The sequence below is a fragment of the Octodon degus genome, unplaced genomic scaffold, assembly GCF_000260255.1.
Source record: "Octodon degus isolate 3935 unplaced genomic scaffold, OctDeg1.0 scaffold00015, whole genome shotgun sequence".
NCBI lineage: Eukaryota > Metazoa > Chordata > Mammalia > Rodentia > Octodontidae > Octodon > Octodon degus.
In genome coordinates, this window is record NW_004524591.1 from 3,634,963 (window position 1) to 3,658,194 (window position 23,232).

At 38.3% G+C, this 23,232-nt stretch overlaps 1 protein-coding gene across 2 annotated transcripts in view; it reads right to left on the reverse strand.

The window, feature by feature from the left end:
* Positions 1 to 23,232, reverse strand: part of Dgkb (diacylglycerol kinase beta) — a 705,005-nt gene that overhangs the window by 22,350 nt on the left and 659,423 nt on the right. For both annotated transcript variants that reach the window (XM_023709934.1, XM_023709933.1), the window contains 2 exons: positions 7,287 to 7,407; positions 6,267 to 6,327 (listed from right to left, as the gene is read on the reverse strand). In XM_023709934.1, coding sequence (XP_023565702.1) covers positions 6,267 to 6,327; positions 7,287 to 7,407 — 182 coding nt within the window. The remainder of the gene's footprint in view (positions 1 to 6,266; positions 6,328 to 7,286; positions 7,408 to 23,232) is intronic.

Sequence of the window (23,232 nt, forward strand, 5' to 3'; positions counted from 1 at the left end):
ATATATATTTATATGTGAAAAATATGTGAATGAATTGCTAGCCAAACTACATTATGTTCAGTGAAAGAAGGTTTATAGAAAGCATTTTTTAAAATGTTATGCTATTCTGTGAAGTATTTAAGAAATTCACAAGTTCAAAATCCAGTTGGTGTTGGCAATTAAATTACATGCAGATACTGCACTCTACTCTGAGGATGGCAAAGATGACCCAAAGCATGTTCATGATCCCAGTAAACTTGTATGTACAAGGAACAAAGCATAATTTCAACATAATGTAATCACTGCTTTGCTAAGACTACAGGGCCTGGAGATTGAGTTTGTAGGTCATTTGGGTGGTGTTGGGATAGAGGAGCAGAGTGAAAATGCCTTGGGAGGATTTCAGCGGGGGATAGCAGGAACATGTCTCAAAGGATTAGCTGTGGGGGACAACCCGCTCAGGCCCCCCTCCTGTCCCTCTCTTAGACAGGTGCTTTCTTTCCCCCAATAAATGTATTCTTCTCATAAAAAAAAGATTAGCCATGACACTCTGCAAAGAGGAAAAGTTTGGGTGAAGGACAAGTAGATGAAAAGATGAAAAAGAAGTAATTGATGAAGTTGCCAAAACAAAAAGCCTGACACAAGTTATTTTTTATCAGATAAAAAATAATGAAGTATTTTAAGGAGAATTTGTCATAGTGCTGTTAGTATTTTATATTGACTGAATGGAAATAAGAGGAATGAATTTAGATAAAACAAAGATAGAGATAGAACAATATTGATTCGGGCTTTGCCCAGATCCAGGAAAACCGAATAGGCCCTGTCTAGGATAGAAGTTGTAGGGTCAGAAAGAGAGAAAGAAAAATTCCAGAAACAGGTTGTATCACTTGAACTTGGAGGGATAAGAAGAAATATTGGATCACTCCTAAATTTTTAGCTTAGGGAACACTGGATTCTTGATGATTCCATTAACTAAATGGTACAAGGAAGAGTAGCTCTTTTGGGTTTTAAGAAGAGGAGGTCAGTATTTGGCAAGAGAAAGATTGAAGCAACAGATTGTGAATCTAATTTATGAGGTACACAAGGCTTTGTTACTTTTAAAAACTTGACACCCAGCAGTTATAAAACAAGGATAATATCTGGGTACTAAGCAAGCAGATACAAATAAGTAACCCAGTGCCCTCCTTCCTTATCCTGTCATCCCACTCTTTGTCCCCCAACCAAAGCTGTGTTTCCTCTCACTATAGAAATAGCAGAGTGAGTGGCTTTATATGCTCAGGAAGAAGGATCAGGGAAAGAAGAAGTTAAAAAGGAGAAAATAGGCTTTCAAGTCCAGGCTTAATACAGGAGGCTTTAGAATAATTTTAATAGACATTGTTCTAGAATTAATATTGTTTAGTTCATTGTGCATGTTAACCAATTGTTAGCCAATAATTATGTAGCTAAAATCCTTTCTTAGTGACTATTGCAGTACTATGAAAGTAGCGCTATTAAACAAATTTGTATTGATTGTTCTTATGGCTTGTATCTGGATGTCCCCGCAAAACCTTGTATGCTCATAAGTGTGGCTTTTCAGAGGTGGCTAGACCCAGAGTGTGTGATTCTGGGTTAAGTGTATGATGCTGGAATCGAGGGCATGTGATTATTAAATTAGCCGAGTGATTGGTTCGGTATAGCTCTGAGTGTGGATGGTGGGGAGGCCTTCTGCAAGTGCGAGTGCTACCTGCCCTAAGGACATGCAGCCTGGCTAGAATATAAGAGACAGAAAGAGGACTACTAGCTTGTCTTACTGCTTTTTCTTTGTAGAGCCTGCAACAAACTGTATCTCTTCTGAGATGCCACTCTGCCATGTCACCCTGCTTTAGTGTCAGCTGGCTATGAAACAAAACCTTTATAAACTGTAAGTCAAAACAAACCTTTCCTCCTGTAACTTTGGGTACTGGTTATTTTGTCCCAACAATGAGAGAACCAACTAAGCCAATTGTTGTAGTGAGAGAATGTAGTTTCTAAAAATAATTGTACATTTTATATATCAAGCGTTAGTTTTATGGTCTTTGTTTTTGCTTTTCTTGATATATTCAATACCATGACTGATGGAAATTGTAAATAAATATTATTAATTTTTTCTCAATCAGTTTTTTATCATGATAAAACATATGTAATATAAATTTTCCCATTTTTAGGCTCAAAATTGTCCAATACTCTTACATTGTTATCCAACCAACATCCATCTCAAAAATAATTTTTTGAAAAGTTTTTCCATTGACGTAAAAATCAAAAAATATTCACTGCCTGCCCTTCAGCTTTATATATTCCATTTAAAGAAAAACAGAACTTCTGCTCTCCTCTAAAATTGTATCGAGAAACTCCTTATAAATTGAAAATCAGCTTATGGATATGCAAATTCAGCGAAGAATTTTTGCATCCTACCAATTCTTATGTTTTGGCAATAAAAACAATGTGTTATTTGATTGAAGGGAGAAAAGACTCTAACTAAAACCATAGCAGTGCTACAAATATTAAATATTCTCTTTTACTAAAATAAAACTTAAAGTTCAGGGCTCCATGTGGCTCTAGAAAAAGCAGAATATGCCAGCATACAAAATGACAATAATGAGCCATAGCCCAGTACACTTCTTAGCCCAATGTAGGCTGTGATACATGTTTTAAATGAATGAATCTACAGGAAAAAAGAATTAAATGCAAGTTATATAGCAAGCACCATTAATTTAACAATTGCAGATTGTGATAGTTAATAAACGAAGCAAATGTTCCACTGCTAACTGAAAGAAAATCACTGCTAACAGTCCTTATGTGAAATATGCTAGAACGATTCTTACCACATAAGTGTCAATGCGCTTAGTTTTTCTGAAGTTGCAGGTGGTAAGTGACCTACTGCAGGCTGTGCTTTGGAGGGGCAGCTCCAGAGGCACAGGGCATTCGGAAATCCCTAGCACTTGTGATGACCAGGAATGCCTGAGCCTGTGTCTACCCTGCCACCTCTTGACTATCTAGAAATAGACAAACATCTAGACCTGTCAGCCTCACTTGCTTTAATCCTAAAATGGGGCTAAGCAGAATTTTGGTGATAATTGCATGTGTCAGTACAAATCAGGTGTCTCAGTGTGTGCACATACGAAGAATGCGGATGTGTAGGCTTAACACTGTCTTTGCTACTTCTTTACTCAAAACATGATGCAGGAAACACACTCTATTCCCTCATACAGGAATTTCAAAGAAAAAAAAAAGAATTTCAAAGAACACAAGGAATGCTCTCGGAAGGTGTTTCACTTTGTTGTCTTCTTTTTTTTAAAAAATGAAATCTGTGAATATGGCTGGTGAAGAGTGACCTCTTATTAAAGACAAGAGCAGTGCTGTCACCATGAAATACATGATCTGGTATACTAATCACCCTTACCAACATCACCTCTATGACTCGCACTGTGCCAATGGCCATCCTACAGCTCACCAGAAGTTTTAGCCAATTTCCATTCGGTCATAGCTTAGGGTTTCTGCAAGGGGAGCAATACAATACAGGACACATTTTATAAGATTATTTTATAATGTATTGACCAAAGAATCATATACAAAGAGTGCAGGAAATCTGTCTACACACTAAAGACCAAAGAATCTACCTGAGGACCTGGATCCCATGATAATGTGCTGCAGAAGTCCAGCTGAAGACCCAGAGCCTGTAACAATGTCTTCCACGACTGAAACTGGAGGTCTAGAGCCTACAACAATGTCTTATGAGCCTGTTTTATGGATCTATTCAGGGAAGGCCCAAAGGTCATGGTTGGAAGCTAGAAAGTCTGTGACAGTGAGATGAAGGATCTGTGCTAGCGGCTGAGGGATCTGACCTGGAGCCAGGAAGCAATCTTCAAGGTAAGCACATGAACTTCCCACAAATGAACCATAGTCATTCTCAGAGACAATGAAGTGCCAAGCCTCTCCTTTGATAAGAACAGCCAAGTTCATTTCAAAGCCAGCATGACAAGTTCTTCCCACAGAATGGCCCATGAGAACCAACAGCTTCCAACAGCTTCAATGGCTTCTCCAAACAGCTTTCCTAACAGCCTCTCAACTGCTTTTCCAATTCTGCCTCTTATGCTGCTAGCAATAATCCTAGTTCAATCAGCTGGATGTAATAAGTTGACTACCAATTTTTTTTGGTGACCTGCCCAGCCCACCCTGGGGACAGGGCTGGAGTGGCATGGCAGGTGGTGTGTGTGTGGGGGATCGAACTGCAGTTCCTAGGTTTGCCTAAGTTTGCCTAGCAAGGCACTTTAGACAACTAAGCTATCTTGCTGGCCCGACTATCAATTAATCCACTACACACTATAACTATCATGGGCAATATGACACTCCCACCACAGTGATAGATGTGACCATGTCCACAATACCATCAGCCCCACCCCCATTACTATCACGAGCATTACCAATACCACCATCATCACTACTGATGCTACCACCATGCTTTACACCCATCAGAATAACGGATCAATTTAGATGTGTATTTTGAGAGGCTAAATAAAACAGGCAAGGCGTAAATGTATACATCCTGTCAGTGGAGGAAGAGCTCTTTCTAATATGGAAATGTGGGACCAAGAGTAAGATGCAGCAGAAGGCACAGGTAGTCTAGGAGATCTGTAGGTGAACTTGTTTTAAATTATTATTACAAAGAATAGACTTCATGAGCATGGGTAGTTACAAAGAATATTCTAGAAACAAAAATAAAGTCATACTTTGGTGCTATCCTCAATGTTTGAGATAGTAGCTTCAGAGTAAAACATATGGAAGCATAAAATGAAACTCTCCCTCTTAGGAACTAGTTCATGCCATCTGGAATTCATAGCTAAAGTTATTTGAATTAGAAGCTGAAAAGTGGACTTTAATCAATGACTCAGGTTGAGTTTCATGTCTGTTATATACCAAAGGTTGAATGGGTATATTATAGTCACCAAACTTAAATATTCTCCATCTGAAAATTTAGATGATTTTTAATCTTTTTTTTTTTGTGTGTAAACAGTTAAGAAGTGCATTCAATGTAAGAACCAAACACAATGTTTATACAAGACTAAGGCCCTTTCCTATTATTCCTTAACCAGTTTTACTCCTACTTATAAGCAGTATGCTAACAGCATTGCCATTCCCCATCTATCCTTTTAGGAGACCTCATTAAATTCTTCCTGCTCTAAACTTCAGCATGTTCCTCATGCCGTCCATTTCCATTTTCCTAGCCTCCTGTTGTCTTTGTTCAAGCCAAGGGACCAGGATAGACCTCTCCTGGGCAGCTGTTCAGTATAATCCATTCTCCACATAGCAGCCAAGGAAAACTTTAAATGTGGAAGGTGAATTTAAAGCCTTCCCTAGCTTCCTGTTACACTCCAACACTTCATTATTTTTTGATCGCAACATTTTCCTTGTCCATCTTTTCTGCTTTTTCTCTCACCATTTTTCCTCTGACTCTGGAAGGTTTGAGATCCTTTTTCCTTTTTCATTGATGATTGGGGCTTCTGGTGGAGTCCTTTTTAGAAAGTCTCCTAGATCCACTTACTGTAAGTAGTATCTTTCATTCTCCATCTGTTCCTCTTCATTTTTGTCCTTATTTTTGTTAAAACTCTTATAACATGAAGCTATATATAGTTTATTTTGACACCTACTATCAGAATATAAGCTTGTAAAGACAATGACATTATTAACCTTTTCCGCATTTCTATCTCTGGTGTCTACTATGTATTTGAAATGCAATGAAACATTTACTGTAAAAATGAAACCCCAAATTTGGAGAGAGGCAAAATATGTGAAGTAAATAATATCCATGTTGGGGAAAAATCTCTGGTTAAAAATATAGAGAGGGGATGTTTTTCTATAAAGAAAGAACCCTCAGATTACTCAACATAGGAAAAAATAACAGATGATTAATACACACAAGAAGATATATGTGTGGAGGTCTCATTAGTCATTTTCTTGTAAGGTACCCTAAAATGGACAAGAGAGTCTAAGGGAAGCCATCATTTTGCTCAGTAGCAGAGGTCATCATTGATGGTATTTAGCATCATACTTAAGCTAACAAACCCACATTCAAGACTTACATTAAGGGCCAAGGGTGTGTTAGAACTAAAAGTTGAATGAAATGACACATAAATAAGGAGAGAAACATATTTGCTTATAAGCCCTACAAAGGAATGACAAAAGATTAGACATTGTGATGATTTTGTTACAGGAACGTATGATGTTCAGAGAGCAAAAATGAAACTGATGTAGCACTTCAGCCACTTAGTACTTACCGTGCACGGGGTCTGCATCCATGGTTCCCCATCAATTTGCATTGGCAGAGACTTGCTAGTCCTGGAGGAGAATATTTCACTTTAAGCATAACACTGAAATATTTCATATAGCAAATGCTATATAAAAATATGAAATACTGAGATCAGGGAAGGAGAATGTGCTAACAGCAGACACTAAAGTTATGCCTTCTGAGAAGGAGAGGTTTATTCACTATTCATGGATACCTGGAAGGTATTGTGGTCACAGGAATGTTAAGGGTTTCCTGGTAAATATAGTGATAATAAACACAAATTCTGAATGCCAAAAGAAACTGTCAGGGTTTATGTTTAAGGACACGATTGGAATTCCTACAACCAAAAAAAAAAAAAAAAACCTCCATATTTTTACGCCCGCCCACATTGCAAACCTGGAGAAAAGATGCCGGATAGCTCAGATTTTCCAGGATCAACCCCTTTATATAAATAACATCCACTGAGCCTACAATTTGTGGTTTTACCCCAAGGTCAAAATATGCCCCTCACCATGTGAAACAATAGAAAAACTTCTTTGGAAAGTTTCTCATTTGATGTACAAAACGATTACTATGCGAGAATTCATCACTCATTTTACAGGAATCACTGTGGAACTTCAATCCATGAGAGCATTTCAGTGTGCGGTGTATCAGTGGTGTTTTTTCTCTGGTTCATTTGCCTGGTAAACACATTGCTAGCTTCAGGAAATCGAACATGAATGAGAACTGAGGGATTAAATGTGTATGGTAGAATGCGTGCATCCCTGTATCCATGGTGCTGAATGGGAGAAGACCATATTCCAGAGAACTAGGTAAGAGATGGCTAATGAGTACTCTGTAAAATCTGCCAAGTTCATTGTATACAGTATAGTCATAGGTAATTTATAGCATATTTTTTCATGGATAATTTGAAACAAAAATAAGGCAAATATTCTCTGACTCCTGCCTGGCTTTCATCTGCCTGTGGTTGCGCCCTGTCCAGTCTCCACAGATGAAGAAAAAGCGGTACCTGATGAGTACAGAAGTGCACTGGGCCAGCCGGCGGCCAGCACTCTTCAGGCCCGTGTAGATTTGCCCCATCTCCATGGCCCCTTCCAAGCCAACCACTTCCAGTAGCTGGTCACTCAGGTCTGAAAGAAAACAGAGGCCTTGTGAACGAGAGCGAGCACGCAGAGGCCCACGGCGAAAGGCCACGGGATATTGTGGGGATAATGAAAGCCACTTCACAGAGGAAGCTTTTCACTCTGAAAACCAGAAGCCATGAAAAGATGGCCTACTTCTGGAACGCGGGGCTGAACCAACCCTTGAAGTTCATTCTGTGGAAAATGATTCGCTGTCAACCTATTCAAAAACAAGTGCGACGAACAAAGTCTGAGCCAAATAGCGCCCCAAAAACATACCAGTAGCGCTTAACATCAACAGACCTAATGCCTTTCCACATGCATATGTGGAACATTTAGACATCCCACATCAGAGGGTTGGCAGCAAGTACACATTTTATCACTATAAATAAAGCATGAGAATATGCTGTCAAACATGATTTTGTTAACTTACTCAAACAAGAGACCTTCGAGATCATCGAGTTGAAATTTCTCATTTTATAGATTAGAAGATTGAGCTCCTTAGTCCCCAGATGACTTGTTCACCATCATAGGTAACTTTGTACAGCATTTTGAGAAGCAATAACAGTTTCTCAGATTCTTTGGCTAAAGGAATATTCTTCTACTACAACAATATTTAGTAGAAGACTGGATAATTAAGACAACATAGTTACTATTTTTGCTAATAGAAAGCACTCGAAAGGGGTAGCTAGTGTCAGTTACCATTTGTGAGGTTCTTGCTAAGCTTCCCTCTCTGGGCTGATTGCTCTGCTGATGTCCTTGTCCCCCTCTCAGAACCAATGTAGGACAAATACAGTTATCCTCATTTACAGAAAGAGAAGCTGAAAACCAGGGAAGGTAAATTCCCTTTAGTATATTCACTTCTCAGAGGAGTTATTAGAGCCAATATTGGAAGCATTCATACTGTACCAGTCTTGGTAAATCTGTCTTTTGCAAAGGAGATTTTTTAAAAGTACAGAAGCATTTCTAGCATGCCAGGGGAGGCTACAGTATGCGGTCTTCGGGTCTTTTTCGACCCTCAAGATCCACATGGAGCCAGATAGCAGAGTCTGAACTCACACCATCAGAGACCCAGAAAGCCCCGCCCCAAGACCCTGTGGGAGCTACTCTCTCATCTACTGAACTCAGGGGGACAAGATCCTTGATTTGTGGGCAATCTGTGTGTCATCATACATGCTTCTTTTCTGTTTTATTGTTCCTGTGTACTCTCCGGTGCACTTTCAAATGTCAACAAATAGTCTCATACTGTGTGCTTAGCAAAAACTACAAACCAACCAACAATTCTGTAGGAGGTGGCACACAGGACAAAGACGTGATGATTATAAGAAATAAACTCCAACTATCGGGTCCTAGGTAAGGTGAGGATAGTAGAAAGCAAGAGCCCCATGTGTTTTGCATTGGGCCCAGTTGTACTGAAGACCCGCACCATTCATTAATGGATGCAACTTGGCACTGAGTGCAAAGCTGTCCATGGTTATGTTTCAGTGGTGTTCACCTGCATGGCTGGCCAATAGCGTGATGAACCTTCTGGGTTTATTAGAACCATGAACACCAGGAGTTGTAATATATGTACTTAACACAAAATACATGACCAAGCCAGCACATTTGAAAAAGAATGATTAAAAAGTGATCATTATTAAGTTTTCAATTGTAGCTGCCACATGAGATTGTTCCAAGAAAAATTGAACTTTCTGCTACAAAATTAAATGCTCCAGGGTCTCAGCTTAGAGCACCTACCTTGCTGCTCTAACCCCAATTCAGATTTCTTTCTTAGGAAGCTTATTTCATGTTTCTAGTTTAAATTTGTATTGCCGAGAACAGATGGACAAGGAGTAGAAACATATTCTTTCAGCTGTAGCCGGCACTAAAATGTGCTTGGCTCTGTAGCCCGGGTGTTAATATACGCATCTCTCAGACATATATCAACCAAAAATGCCATTGTGGCAAGCACTAAAGCCCCAGATGTGTACCTGATGATAGTGCAAAGATGGTGGTGACAGCCAGCAGAGGACTGTGTCACCCTAGGACTGGAATCCAGGCTTAGTAATACAGGTTGCGAACCCCTTGATTTCTAAATAAGTGAAATGTTATGTTAATTCTTTGTAATGAATTGAGGCTCATTGATGGAGTATAAGGAATGAAACACTTTCTCACAACGGAGTGAATCTGTGAGCTTTAACTTTTCCACGAATCACAGCAATTTGTCTACACCCATGCCATATTGCTACTGTCTACCACCCTCCTTCTGGTTTTTTTCTTTCTTTTAATTTGTCTTTGTTTTTCTTCCTGAAGAAAAAAAAAACACCTCTAAAATCAATTCTACTGTTAACAGTCAGTAATGAAGTTATTTCTGATGGATTTAGGAGTCTAGGCTTTCAAATTTTCATGCTGTTGCTAATACAAAGAGTTATGTGAGAATGCTGGAATGCTGATGAACATTGGCAGTGGGAAGTTGATGCTACCGTATTCCTCCTAATTAAGCATGTAGGGCAAAGAAACTCCTAAACAGCAAAAACTAACTTTAAATTTGTGTTTCGCAAATTTATTCAGTTTTTGGATGCAGGATTCTCTGCAGTGTCTGTCTGTATAAAACTGAAGTCCCTCACATGTTCCTATTGAAATTTGCATCTTGATTTCAGAGCAAATCTATCTCTAGGTCTATGGTGTCTGAAAAAAAAATATATCAGGTTAAGAAAACTTGCATAAATATTTTAATACTAAATTTATTGTGGCATCATGAGATTCATAAAAGTTATCTTTGGCCCCTACAATTTCAAGAGGTGCTCAAAATGAGGGTCATAGTTTTCCAGACTTTTATTAGTATAGCAAACTGCTGATGTATATATACAGTTTTTTTTTCAGACACTATATTTTGGCATTTTGCTCTTATATGTGGAAAATTGCTTCCATATGAAGCATCAGTAAGAGGTTTCTTTAGCTCACATTGCAGCTAAAATTTATTTTAAGTGAAACTCTTTGCAGTGGTCTAAGTAACCACATTAACCTACACAACTGATTTACTTGTTGACTTTATATTTAGAAATAAAAGAAACAAAGTTTAGCCAGTGGGTCCAATCCAGTCTACTGTCTCATTTTGTATGGCTCATGAATTAAGAATAATTTGTATGTATTTAAAATGTGGGAAAAGATTAAAACAAAATACTATCTTGTGACATAGGAAAATTATGTGAAATTCAAATTTCATTGTATAGACGTAGCTGCTATTAGAACTAGCCACAGTCAGTCAGAGTCTCCCTCTGACTGCACTACAATGGAAATGTAGAGGGATTGTGACAATAACCACGTGGCCCACAGAGTCCAAAATCTTAACTCTCTGGGCCTCTAGATAAAAAGTTTGGGGCTGGGGCAATAGCTCAGTAGAATAAGCACTTGCCTGGCAAGTGCAAGGTTCTGAGTTCAATCCCCAGTACCGCCAAAAAAAAAAAAAAAAAAAAAAGAAAAAAAAAAGTTTGTCTACATCTGCTTAACGAAACTCAGCACTTCCATGTTAGGTACGCGGTTCCAAGGGTCAAGTGGCTTTACAATGACCTGCAAGTTCCTGAGTCCAGGGCTGATTCCGCAGTGCATTACCCCTGTGTAGAGTAGCTCTTCTCACCACAGAAGATCACTGGAGCCATGTGATGTGCGCCATGGTCCATGTGTTACAAGTCATGAAATAGTAAAGTTTCCAAATAATTTCACCTTTAAATAATAATGATGATGATGATGATGATGAAAATAATAATAATAATAATAATAATAATAATAATAATAATAAAACCCAAACATAGAAGTCTTCATGTCCTTCTTTGTATCAGTCAGTCATCAGTTTCTTGTTGGGTGTTGTGGGGTGTAAGTTGTGGAGTCCCAGACAAGAAAGCAGAAGTTGCAGCCATACCTGGACCTCCAGGCAGGAGTCAACTCTACCTTCCAGAACCTTCTCTCAAGGGGTGAGAACTCTTGACATTGAAGTATGGGAACATGCATGTTTCTCCTGAGAAGGATTTTTCTGGGGTTTGATTTGATGTTCTAAGACATGCTTTGAAAGGGAGAGTTAACATCTTTCCTAATATTTTGATGGGGGTGATGGAAGAAAGGGAATCTTTGAAGTTAGATATGGCTGTGGGAAAATACAATTTAATTATTCTTAACATGCAATTCAAATGAAATGTTTCTTTCAAATATAAGTTTAAGCAAGGTACCATACTTGTAGCAAATGTTACTGATAGATATTACATTCAGTATTTTACTTTATATTATCCTTATCACAATTACTTTTTTATGCATTTAGTACAGGGTCCACAGCATCTCACCACACAGATTGGACTCATAGCGATCCTCCTGTTTTCAGCCTCCCAAGCTCTGGGATTACAGGCACGTGCCACCACACCCCGTCTCACTCAGCATCTCACCATGCTCCAGGGGTGGGGCCAGCACGACATGCCTGGGGTTGAACCCTGGTCCCTGTGTCTGCCTAAGCAGGTGCTTCAGTCTGCTGGGCTATCTGGCCAGCCCTACACGATTACTTTTTTAAGCACAGTAACCATTTCAAATTATCTCACATCCCTAAATCTAGTATCTATAAAATAATAATTTAAATTTAATTAATTTAATTTACATTAAAAGATTCAATTGTATGAAACAATTAGATGTGTTATTTATACTTATCGTTATTATGAATTTTAATGTTTGGCCCACTGCTGCATTTTTTAATTTGATTTGTTAATAAGGAAATATATATACATATATATATATATTATATGTATGCATTTAACATTTTAATATAATTTCAACCTACTGGATTCCTTTTTAGCTATTACCTTTCAGGGATTTTACCTTTTGACTTCTGATATATGACTATTATATGTTTTATCTTTTGAATTTTAACACATTAGTTCTAGGAGTCTCAAATTTCACTAGAATAGCACCAAAGTGATAAGAAACCCTGCTGTAGAGTGGAAGTTGCCTTTGACTTTGTAGTATGTTCTTTGAACATTAGATGCTGCATTATTATTACACAGGTGCTCAGTGTATGAATGTAAAATCTGAACGTCAGGAGCACAGACAGAGCAGGTGGAAGCAGCGTGGCTAATAAGTGGGCGAGATTCATCTGTTTAGCTTGGGCTCTGCATTTTGACAGCTCTGTCCTGATAGTGTGTCTCATCATGTGAGTGTTTCAGACAGCCATATGTGAGTGAGCAGAAGAGGACGCACTGCAAACACAGACTGTGTATGGGTTGTTACATTGCATAGAACAGAGTGTGTCCTGAAAGGAGGGGTGGCGAGTGGGGAAGAGTGGGGCAGACCCACATGTGCACGTGTCCAGCAACCTGCTGCCCACTACGGGTACCACTTGGCCATCTGTTCTTCACAGGACACCTCCCTGTTCCACTATGGGGAGCACCTGGAGATGTGTTCATGACACAGAAGGAGGACTGCAACATCTCCATATGCTCCTACTTCGAGGTCCTCATGTGGCTCTGGTAAGACCAGACTAGCTATGGGATCGTGGATTCTGAGTGGAGACAGTGTGCCTCTGGTGATGTTCCCTTTTGTAGTGGTTACAATGTTATTAAAAATAACGTATTTGAGGATCTAGAATAATTTTTTTCTTGGTGCCAGAGATTAAACTCAGGGACTCACATAGGCCAAGCATACTCTGTAACATTGAGCTATACCTCTGAGCTCCAGAATAAAACTTGAAAGTTAAGACATCTTGAATATGCATATTGAACATACGCATTGCATATATGTGTGTGTAATTTATCCATCAAAGTGAACAATTCAAGAAGACTTCTTCAGCATGACCCTCCATTGCCACTTGACCTTTAATTTAGATGTATGTAGCACAAATATAAATAGCTATTTTCGCTGACCTTTATAAATAAGAAGATACAAATTTTAAATAGAGGTAGGGAAAAGAGTCTTAAAAATATTAACATAGACTCTGCTTACTGTATATAAAACATAAATGTGTATTTTTAATACGTTAAAGAATAAACCACACAATTGTAAGTCTCTTCCCCTCCCCCCCAAAAAAAAGAGGGATTGAGAGAGTTAAAGTATCCACTGCACTCTTGCTATGAGAGATTCTTTGCTAGGAGTTTTACAGACATTATTCCACTTGAGAGTCAGACATTCTTTGTGTTTTCTTTCTTTTTTCTTTGGTACTTGGGTTTGAATTCATGACTTTGTGCTTGCCAGGCAGGTGCTGTGCTACTGAGCTATATTCCCAGACCTCCTAACAATCTCTGAAGTCATAGCATTCTAATATTTTGCTCATCTTCATATATAATAAGATGTGCTATCACCTCCAAAAATTCATATTATTTTTGCATGCTGACAACAGTAAGAACTAATTAAATACTACCAGTAATACACAAGACAAAAATACTACAAAAGAATATGCATGCATGCATCACTTTAAAATAGAGCTGCTAACAATCCTAAATCTTACTACTAAACTGTCAGACATCACCAGAAAATTCAAACATTGTTTGAACTACTATTTATAGTGACTTCTCCAGGTCACTTGTGAATTATACTCTGAAGATTTTTCTGTAGAAAAGCTACAGAGTGGGCAATAAAAATGGAACGATTTCTATTCAAAATGATTAACATGTAAAAACTGAAAAGATCAGGCTGTGATATAAATGGATTAACTAGAGTTATCTGGAAAATCTAGCAGTATGAAACATCCCATTTTCTACAAATATCTGAAAAGCGAAGGGTAAAGGTGAAATCACACGCCTGGCTACAACAATGACTTTTAAAGAATGGATTTACTCAGGTCTTTGAAAGCCGTCTGGTTCTATGAAACCAACCAACAGACCTTGCTATCACTCTATGTGTGTTCACCCTAAAATCCTGAGCTTCTCTAAGTGGATCTGCAGAGAAGGAAAGACCAGACATCACAGTATAGCACACTGTCAACAACCTCCGTCTTGTGCCCAAAGCGGTTCAGGGCCTGAAAACCACTTTGCTACTGTGTACTTGAAAAGTGGTCTTCACCACGGGATGCACACCCCCAAGAAATCCTAAGCACTTCATTCACAAAACTTGTAGAGAACCAGGTTAGGGTTTCCCACAGCCATGCACCCGTGCACCCGGCAGCGCCTGCGATCAGGAATTCTAAGTGGGGAGTTTATGAGCAGAGCAAATGGAGAACAGAGCGCTGCTGCTACTGCATCCTGGAGTGGTTTGCTCTCTCGTTGGGCTTTGTGGAGGGACTAAAGGCTCTTGCTTGTTTTCTGTGTGAATGAGCCGTTAGTATGTGTGGGAATGTTTTCACAGCACCACAGCGCCTCTGCCCTCTTCTATAAACGAGGCTACCTCACGTGTCTCCTCATGTTAGTGCCACCACTGAGCAGAGCAAGTGCTCATGAATGAAGGCTGATGTCAGCAGATTCTGAATAGCTCTGGAGGGCATCTGTACCCTAATGCTGATGCCAGCTAAGGAGGTGAAGTCCCAGCATGGTCAACAATCCTAATTCTAAGAATCCAGCAGCACTGGCAGTTATAAAACAAATGATAACAAAAAAATCCAAATTAAAGTCCAATTTAGCTGCGGGCAGGACCAAAATTTCTTTACATATAGCTACATAGATTTTATATTCAATTTCCAGAAGCACCATGCTTATTATTTTCCTCCAATAGCAAATGCACTGAGATAATTCTGTTGTTCCTTTTTTAAATCAAACATGCAAAAAATAAAAAAATTTAAAACCAAGGTAATTATGAACCCACATGCAACTTAATGCTGAAGATTAGAAAAAAGAAAAAAAATATATAATGAGAAATAATGATTTACATGAAGCATTTCCCTATATGACAAAGCTGTTTGGTATTCCGTCTAATCTGGTCACACGCAAATTTTGCACTCTGAGGAAAAGATTGGAAGACTCTATTATATTTGAGGTTATTGTCCATAAAATATGGCTGGTAAGAAGTAAATCTTACTCTTTTGGCCGTTTTTCTTCAAAGAAAGGACAAAATCGAATTAAATCTCTGCAATCTTCCTTTGGAATATTTTGATATGACTGAAATGTACGATGATAGCCTGATAGTTCTCTGGTGTTTTGCTAGAGAACCCTTGAAAATCTGCTGAGTTCCTGGGTTTGCACAAGAGGAGCTGAACAGTCTCTACTCTGTAGAGTGTGTGTGTGTGTGTGTGTGTGTGTGTGTGTGTGTGTGTGTGTGTGTGTGTGTAGGGACTTTTGCAGTTAATGAGAGACTGAGGACTCCTCACCATGAACAGGGGAAAGAAATGTTATTGCCTCAAACATTAAGCACATTCCACAGTATCCTTGCTTTGATATTTAGAGGTATTTTGATATTTTGAACTCATTAGAGCCTGTTGGAAAGAATTAGTCCTCTCAGGGAAGACTTTGTTAATTTTACTTTGTCATTTGTTTGAAAGCTTAGAACAGATTTTTAACAGACTGAACATTACATCTCATAGACCTCATTGTAACACATTGGTGTAGCTTAGTATTCTCCTGAATATTTCTATTTTGTATCGATTTTCTTTTTCTTTTTTCTTGTGTAAGTCCACAGAAAAAGAATTTTACTACTGTCCTGATTTGCTGAATTGAATCAGTGTTAACATAAGAGATTTTATTTGAATAGGATTTTAAAATTAATTCCATTCGTAAATTCTTACAAGAAATACAATATCCTTTGTCATGCGAATTATTACATCAACTGAGAAATCCATTCAGCCCCTGAAATGACTTACAAGAGAGAATTTGCAACCTAATTCAATATGGGAGATTGTAAGTGTTCAGTTACCTCACAGCCCTTATTAATCATGTATTAAAAGTTTCCAAAGATCTTCACTTTAAAAAAAAGAATAAGCTTCTGTGTCTAGACATTGAGGGATTCAGATAAACACAGAAAGTCTCTGTGAGAATGTTTTCCTTTACATTTTATAAACCATGCCATTTCATCTTTCCAAAAGAAGTATACTGATACTAATCTAGCTTTTAGAAAATATAGCAACATGATGACTAATAGTTATACAAAATATAAAGATGAAACATTAAAAGTACCTTCATTCGGAACCACACTAGAGAATTTAAAATAAGTTTAAGTGCAAACCCTTAGATTTCCAACAATATGAGATTAAGAATTTTATCCATGCTTTCACAGAGACTTGGGGGAGTGGGATAGGCCAGAAACTTACATTACAAACTTTGCCAATAACTTTCGTTCTTATAACTTCTTTTACAAGAGAGCTACCCTTTCTTAATGATTTAAAATACTATTGCATCAATACACTTGGTACAGAGAATATTTTATTCTATTTAGTTGTATTCTTTTAAAAGTTATTTGTTTAAAAGGGCTTCACTGTATTAGTCTTCTAGCTCTTCATACAAACGAACAAAAGCAGTTCTATGAAAGGGACTAAACTTGGACAAACCGTAAAAAAAGCAAAGTTCCTCTCTGTTTTTATCAAATTTGATTGCTGCAGCTGTTCCCAGTTTCTGTATTTTAAAAATAGCCTTATTCAGTGCCTTGTTGGCTATAGGCCAGAGTGCCATTAGAACATGCTGTACGGAAAACCTCTATTCAGTTACAGAGACAGAAATATATTTAAGATCAGTGGGGGTCGTCTGCAGGAAGCACTTGTAAAGGAAAATAGGATTTTAATGTGTTTGGACTGATCGCCACTTTTACCAGCACTTTTAAAGCTCCTGTGCAGAATCATTTTCTTTCAATTAGATAAAAATGTAGAATGAGTATCTATTTCATTGGAAAATATTATTAGAGTAGTTTGTATACCTGTTAATAACCATAGTGTGGCTAAGATGTACATTTCAAAGATGACTACTAGTGATTTCTGTTGGATAAGCTCCCAGCCATCCGTCCAGCTAGAGGAGGGTATGACCAAGCAAAAGATACAAAGGATCATAGCTTCTCACTATCTAAGCTGCCTAATCAAGGCTAGTATGTGTGAAATATACCAATCTCTACCCTCCCCCCACAAATGAGTCTATGTTGGATGGATAATTCATATCATTGGCTGAGTGGGTGGGGATTTGTTCAATGAATTGAATTACTCAAGGGAGTTTCAGAATTGCCCACCAAGTCTATTCAGTGCTCACTTTCTCTTCAACAAAGGTTGGAAACCAGCATTTGGAGCTAAACAGATTTATATTGGAGCATTCATTTGAGTTGCAAGTAAAAAGAATTTGCTCTGCATAGATTATCAATAACAATAAGGGATATTTATGTTAGCAAAGTGAGAGTGGTAAGAAAGAATGAGAAAGTGGAGGTCTAAGGACACCCTAGGAGAGAGAGGTGCTCTCATTAGCAAAATGGACATGGAGTATCTAAGAATTTTCCATTCTTGAATGCTAACAAGTTAGCTTGATACAGTTTTGTGGAAACTGAGATAAAGAAGGAGTCTCTTCAGGAGGATCACTATGAATCTGAGCTGCGTAGTGAGATCATGTACCAAATAAATAAAAAGGTTTGAAAATAAAATAGTATTGCCGTGCTGGCCCTGCTCCCGGGGCACCCTGAGACCAGTGACTGAGACTGGGTATGGTGGTGCGTGCCTGTAATCCCAGCTCTTGAGAGGCTGTAAACAGGTGGATCACTATGAGTCTGGTCTAGTAGTGAGACCCTGAACACCCTGTAGACCCTTCCCTAAAAAATACAAGACAAAAATAAATAAATAAAGGAGTCTCTTGGGCTAGACACCACTTATTCACTTAGGTTGGGGACAAACACACGGCCTCACCAATGTTGCTTAAGAGCTACAACTCCATCCCCTGCGTAAGACTTTATTGCTCATAGTATCCACAATAGCTAAGATCAATGTTGATACCATTTCCCAGCCACCATTTTCCATAAAATCAAATAGGACCAGGAGATATGTGCATGCAGAATAAGAAGTGTAAAGAGGAACCCTAGTATAGGGAGCCTGATCTTTTATAATAGTCTTAAGCTCAGCTGATCTTCTCAAAACTACCAAAAGGCTTTAAAAATAAAGTCATTATTAAAATTTTTCTGATCAGACATGAATAGCTGTCAGTGAAGTAGGTATGACATAAAACAATTTTACAATTGTCAAAAGCACTTACCTGTCACAGTGGAGTTTTGCTATTGCAACTCAAAGAGATTTGCGAGCCCTAAAAATATACCAAGCTCTGAGCTTCTTGCTGGGTCTGGAAGCCTATAAATTCCGGGGAAGGCATAAGGGAGACTAGGAAGACCATGGGCAACTGTATGGGGATCCTGTATAAATAGTTTAACATGAGTATGTTAATGCTAGATAGCAAGTCAAGTGAAAGCGGTTAAAGTAATATACCATAGAAATTCTGATTTCTAATTTTTGTGATAGCTACAGGTTAACCTCTGACAATTAATTTAGCATTTCTGGAATCAAGTTCCCCTATTTTTTTAAAAAAGGAATAATATTGAATTTATCTTTCTGTCTAGATGTCCTGCCTCAACCCATCCCATACGACAGTTTTCTTACTCATTTTCTCCAAGACTAAATATACTTTATGAGCATGTGATGCAATTAAGAAATTTGTGAATGATGCACTTTTGGATAACCAACGTTTCCATAAAAATATATTGGAGGTAAACAAATGAAAGGCAGTGTAACTTAGATGGGGACATTTCCTGACAGAAACTGAGGTGGTGAGATGGGGGATGGAGAATGAATGGAACAAAAGAACAACCAACAAACATATGATCCAAGAAATCATTTGGGTCAGATGCATGTGAAACACACATCAATGTGAAATGCAATTAAGCTGGGTGCCTCATGAGAGGGCCAGGCGGATAAATTAGCTAACTAGGTCGGCACTCGGCGGGAGGTGTGAACAGACCTAGGCTCACTGTGAACTTGAAGGCAGAAATACGACTCAGACTAGTCTTGTTTCCACAAGGGAAGTCTACATAGAAATGGACCCAGATGGGTTAGGTGCAAGGTGTGGAAAAATAAAAATATCACTAGTTCCACTTAGTACGTAGAGTTAGCTGCACTGCACTGAGGCCATGGTAGTGCAGTTCTTTCTAGGCTACCAAATTGATGCAATGGTTTTACTATGCCAATGCTTTAACAATGATCTCAAAGCATATGATTCCTTAGCTGTCTGGATAACAATATTACAATAGTACAGGTGGCAAACACCTGTTTTTACCACGAGCTTATTACAATCTCAGGAAATTACAATAAAAGTGTTGAAACAAACATTACAGAAATATATTAAAATCATATGAATCAGTTGCTAGACTACTAGTGGTCATGGCATAGAAGGGACTGCACCCTACAAATTCAGAAGAAGCCATTCCCATTTCACTGTAGGTCCACAAGAGGCTCTGAATTGGAAGCTCATGGAAGTCAACTTGCCACTGTTTTCGAGGACTGTTCTGATCATCAAATTGATTGCTTAGGTTCAACCAGTCCTTTAATTAGTCATGTAATTTTCACTTAAAGGAACAAGTAGATCCAGGTCATATTTTTAAAATCATGTTAAATTTAAACATTTTATGTAAAAGTGTTTTTTTGTTTGTTTGTTTGTTTAGCCAGTTGACTTGGAGTTTGATTCACTAGCAACTGAATGATACCTAAGTGACACAGCCTCTGATCTTTAGCACCGCCAGATTCATTGTCCTCGATATACTCTAGTGGTGCTTTTCTTTCCGTCTATGACCTTTAATTGGCTTGTATTACTCAAAGAACAAGAATGTTACCATCCAATCATTCATGATCTTAACTTTATTTCTAATACTGCTCTATACAAATTCTAAGATCTTGTACAAAATACTACTTTCTAGTTTCTAAAGAGGTCGGACTGCCAAGTCAAAAAAAAAATATAAAGAAGACTTCTTCTCTCCTTAAATGCTGTCAATCCTTTAAAGCTCAGCTTAATAACTACTCTCCTTGAATGCTTAGTCCTACGTCAAAAGCCTTCTTCTGAGTGTTATAAAAGTACAGAATCTTTATGGTTGTTAAGGCACTCAGCACACACTGTGATGCAGCAATCAGAGAATCCAGGGGCACAAAAATGTCCTCTGCGTGTGCGACCTAGAGGCTACAAGATGACAAGCATCACTTCCAACTTGTCAGCTGAGCCTGATTGACAGTCCCCTGATCACCATCCTTTGGCATTATCTACAAGACTAGCCCCCACTTTATGCAGTATTCTATGCAGCACTCTAAACTTCCAGTTTTCTCTTTGTTCCTTCTTGATTAGGACTTTGGCAAGAATAGTAATTTTCCTGGGTTAAATTTTATCTTCGTATTGTATCTGTTGCATTTTACATATTGCTGCATAATTCCACGTCATCTTTTTTGTTCATTCATCCATTTGTTTCATTCAACAAATTTATATTGAGGAACTTAGCAAAGGGTTGGAGTATAATCAATGGGGAAGGTAGGATTTGGTGAGGAGAGGCCTAACAAATGTTGCCTCAGAGCTTGGATAGTCACCGTAGGCCTTTGAATGCAGTTAGTGTTTATAAGCCAAATAGAAAGTGGTTGGGTTGTTTTCTCAAGGAATCCTCCAGGAACCATGTGAGCAGTATCCTAGTCTATTTGGACTGCTACATTAATAAAAGTCATAGACTGGTTGGCTTATGAACAATAGAAATTAATTTTTCGTGTTCCAAAGGCTGTGAAATTCAGTATAAGGGTACTCGCATCATGTGGTGGGGGCCTCTTTCCTAGAGAGCTATCTTACCACTGTAAACTCCTGTGGTAGAACCAGTAGTGCCTCCCTGCGGGGCACTTGTCTCATTTATGATGGCTTTGCTTTGGGGATTAACCAGTTCCCAATAGCCCCATATTCCCATACCATTATGTTAACCTATGATTTCTTTGGAGGGGGATGGTACATAAACATCCAATTTATCACAGGTGAATTACAAGGAAATGCAGTAAGGAAGGTTATCAGAAAAGCACTGACAGAATACTGGAGAAGGTGACAGTAAGTCTGCATTTATTTGCCTAAAGTGAAGGTTGCCCAAGGCACAGGCCTGGAGGCAAGAGCAAGACAGGAGGGGAGAGCTGGAAGCCCGATGGTGCCGCAGTGCAGGCTCGAGAGGTGGGCTGAAGGGCAGGCAGTCAGCAGGGTGGGCAGCGCTGTGAGGGGAGTGTGGTCTGCCAAATGCTGTTATGCGGGCTCAGTGTAGCATCCCTCAGGAGCTCTGTACAGAACTGAGTAAAGCTTAGAGAATCTGTATTCGAATAGGTGAATGTTATTTCCAAATTGACTTAAAAGTCATAAGGATGAGAATCATACTGGGTTGCTTTGGAGTTTGTTTTTAGATCCCCAAATGTACAACCTGGCGCAGAGCAGGCAATCAATAAGCATATGCTGAATTAGTAATAATGTACTGAATTAAGTACACTTGAAGCTTTCCTGATAGGCCTCTGTAAGTGCCTCCTAAAGGAAGATAGATCCACCTTTAAATGTAGTGTACAGTGAGCCCTTGATGGGGAAGAAGGAGGCAGGAGATTTCTCGACATGGCAGATACGGACCTTTTGATTAATGACAAATTATTTTTTACACGCTAGTCATTAGTCTTCTTTACCTAGCTCTGTTTAACTTCTCCCAATTTTCATATTTAATACATACCCCTCACGCTTGTCTATTATGCTTAAGCCATTGTTAACTGGAATTTTTTTAAACACTTGTAGCCAAAAGCGAATACAGTTTTATAGAATATACGTGGAAGAAAAACATCAGAGAAGATGAGGTGTCTACTCAAAGCTTACAGCAAACGTCTGGAGCGCCTCCTGTTAGGTCACCACTTCCCCCTCCATCTTGAGCTTGCTGATGAAAAAGTTTCCCTGCGTACCAGTCATTCATTAATCAAGTCTTACAAAGGTGCTTTTCAGAGGAATAAAAGGTGTTGTTTCCTAGCTACTCCTTTTGTTACACTAAGTCTTTGTCTTTGCTAAGTGTTCTCAATTTTTCGCAAGATTCCAGAATATTAGTAACGGTTATTTTTACTGATTCATGATTGTATTTACCTTGCCATACTCTTGGGTATCTTTGAGTAGCATGAATCAATTAGGAGTAAGGTTGAAACAATGCCGTGATGTGTTAAATAGCAGCCTACTAAAATGTTATGTTTTCAAATATATCTAAGTGATTAAAACTTGATAGCATTTATAAAACTTAAAAATGCTTTCTCGGAGGCACAAATAGACAGATAATTATTTATCATTGTAAGATTCTAATCCTATCACCATGTTGCTAGCTGCTAAAAGTATTTAATGAATTTTGATTTCTATTAAATGATAATTTATTTTTTCCAGTTAAGTCACCCAGCAAGAGGCACTTACTTATTACACATGTTTTTCAGCATATGTTGCAAGTTTATTTTAATGCTGAAGAGGCACATTATGATCAAAGCAGAATTCTGCCCAATTTAAACTGTTCCAAGCTATTTTCATACATTCACTCATGTAATACTGTAAGATTTACATTAAAATGAACGCTTGTCTACAATTAAGCGATTCAGTCAACATTTAAAAAAAAGGTGCAAATGTGTGCAACGTGAAAAAAAAAATCAACAGATGTGCGCATAATCTCCTCGGGGGCCAGTATCAAAAAGAACAGTATCCAGAAAAGAAAAATAAAGTTCCAGCATTTATTCTTTTTACTCTATAAGGTTTTTCTATACCTAATTTAAAGAACACAAATTTACCTTTCTATTTATGTTCATAGATGCAATAGCCATAATGAATTGAGGTGGGGAGAAAATAGTAAACTACAAAGCCAAAACTTACTTATAGATGGATGTATGTTTCATTCTTACATTTTGTTAAAGTTTGTTATCATTCTTATATTTCTCAGTTTCAG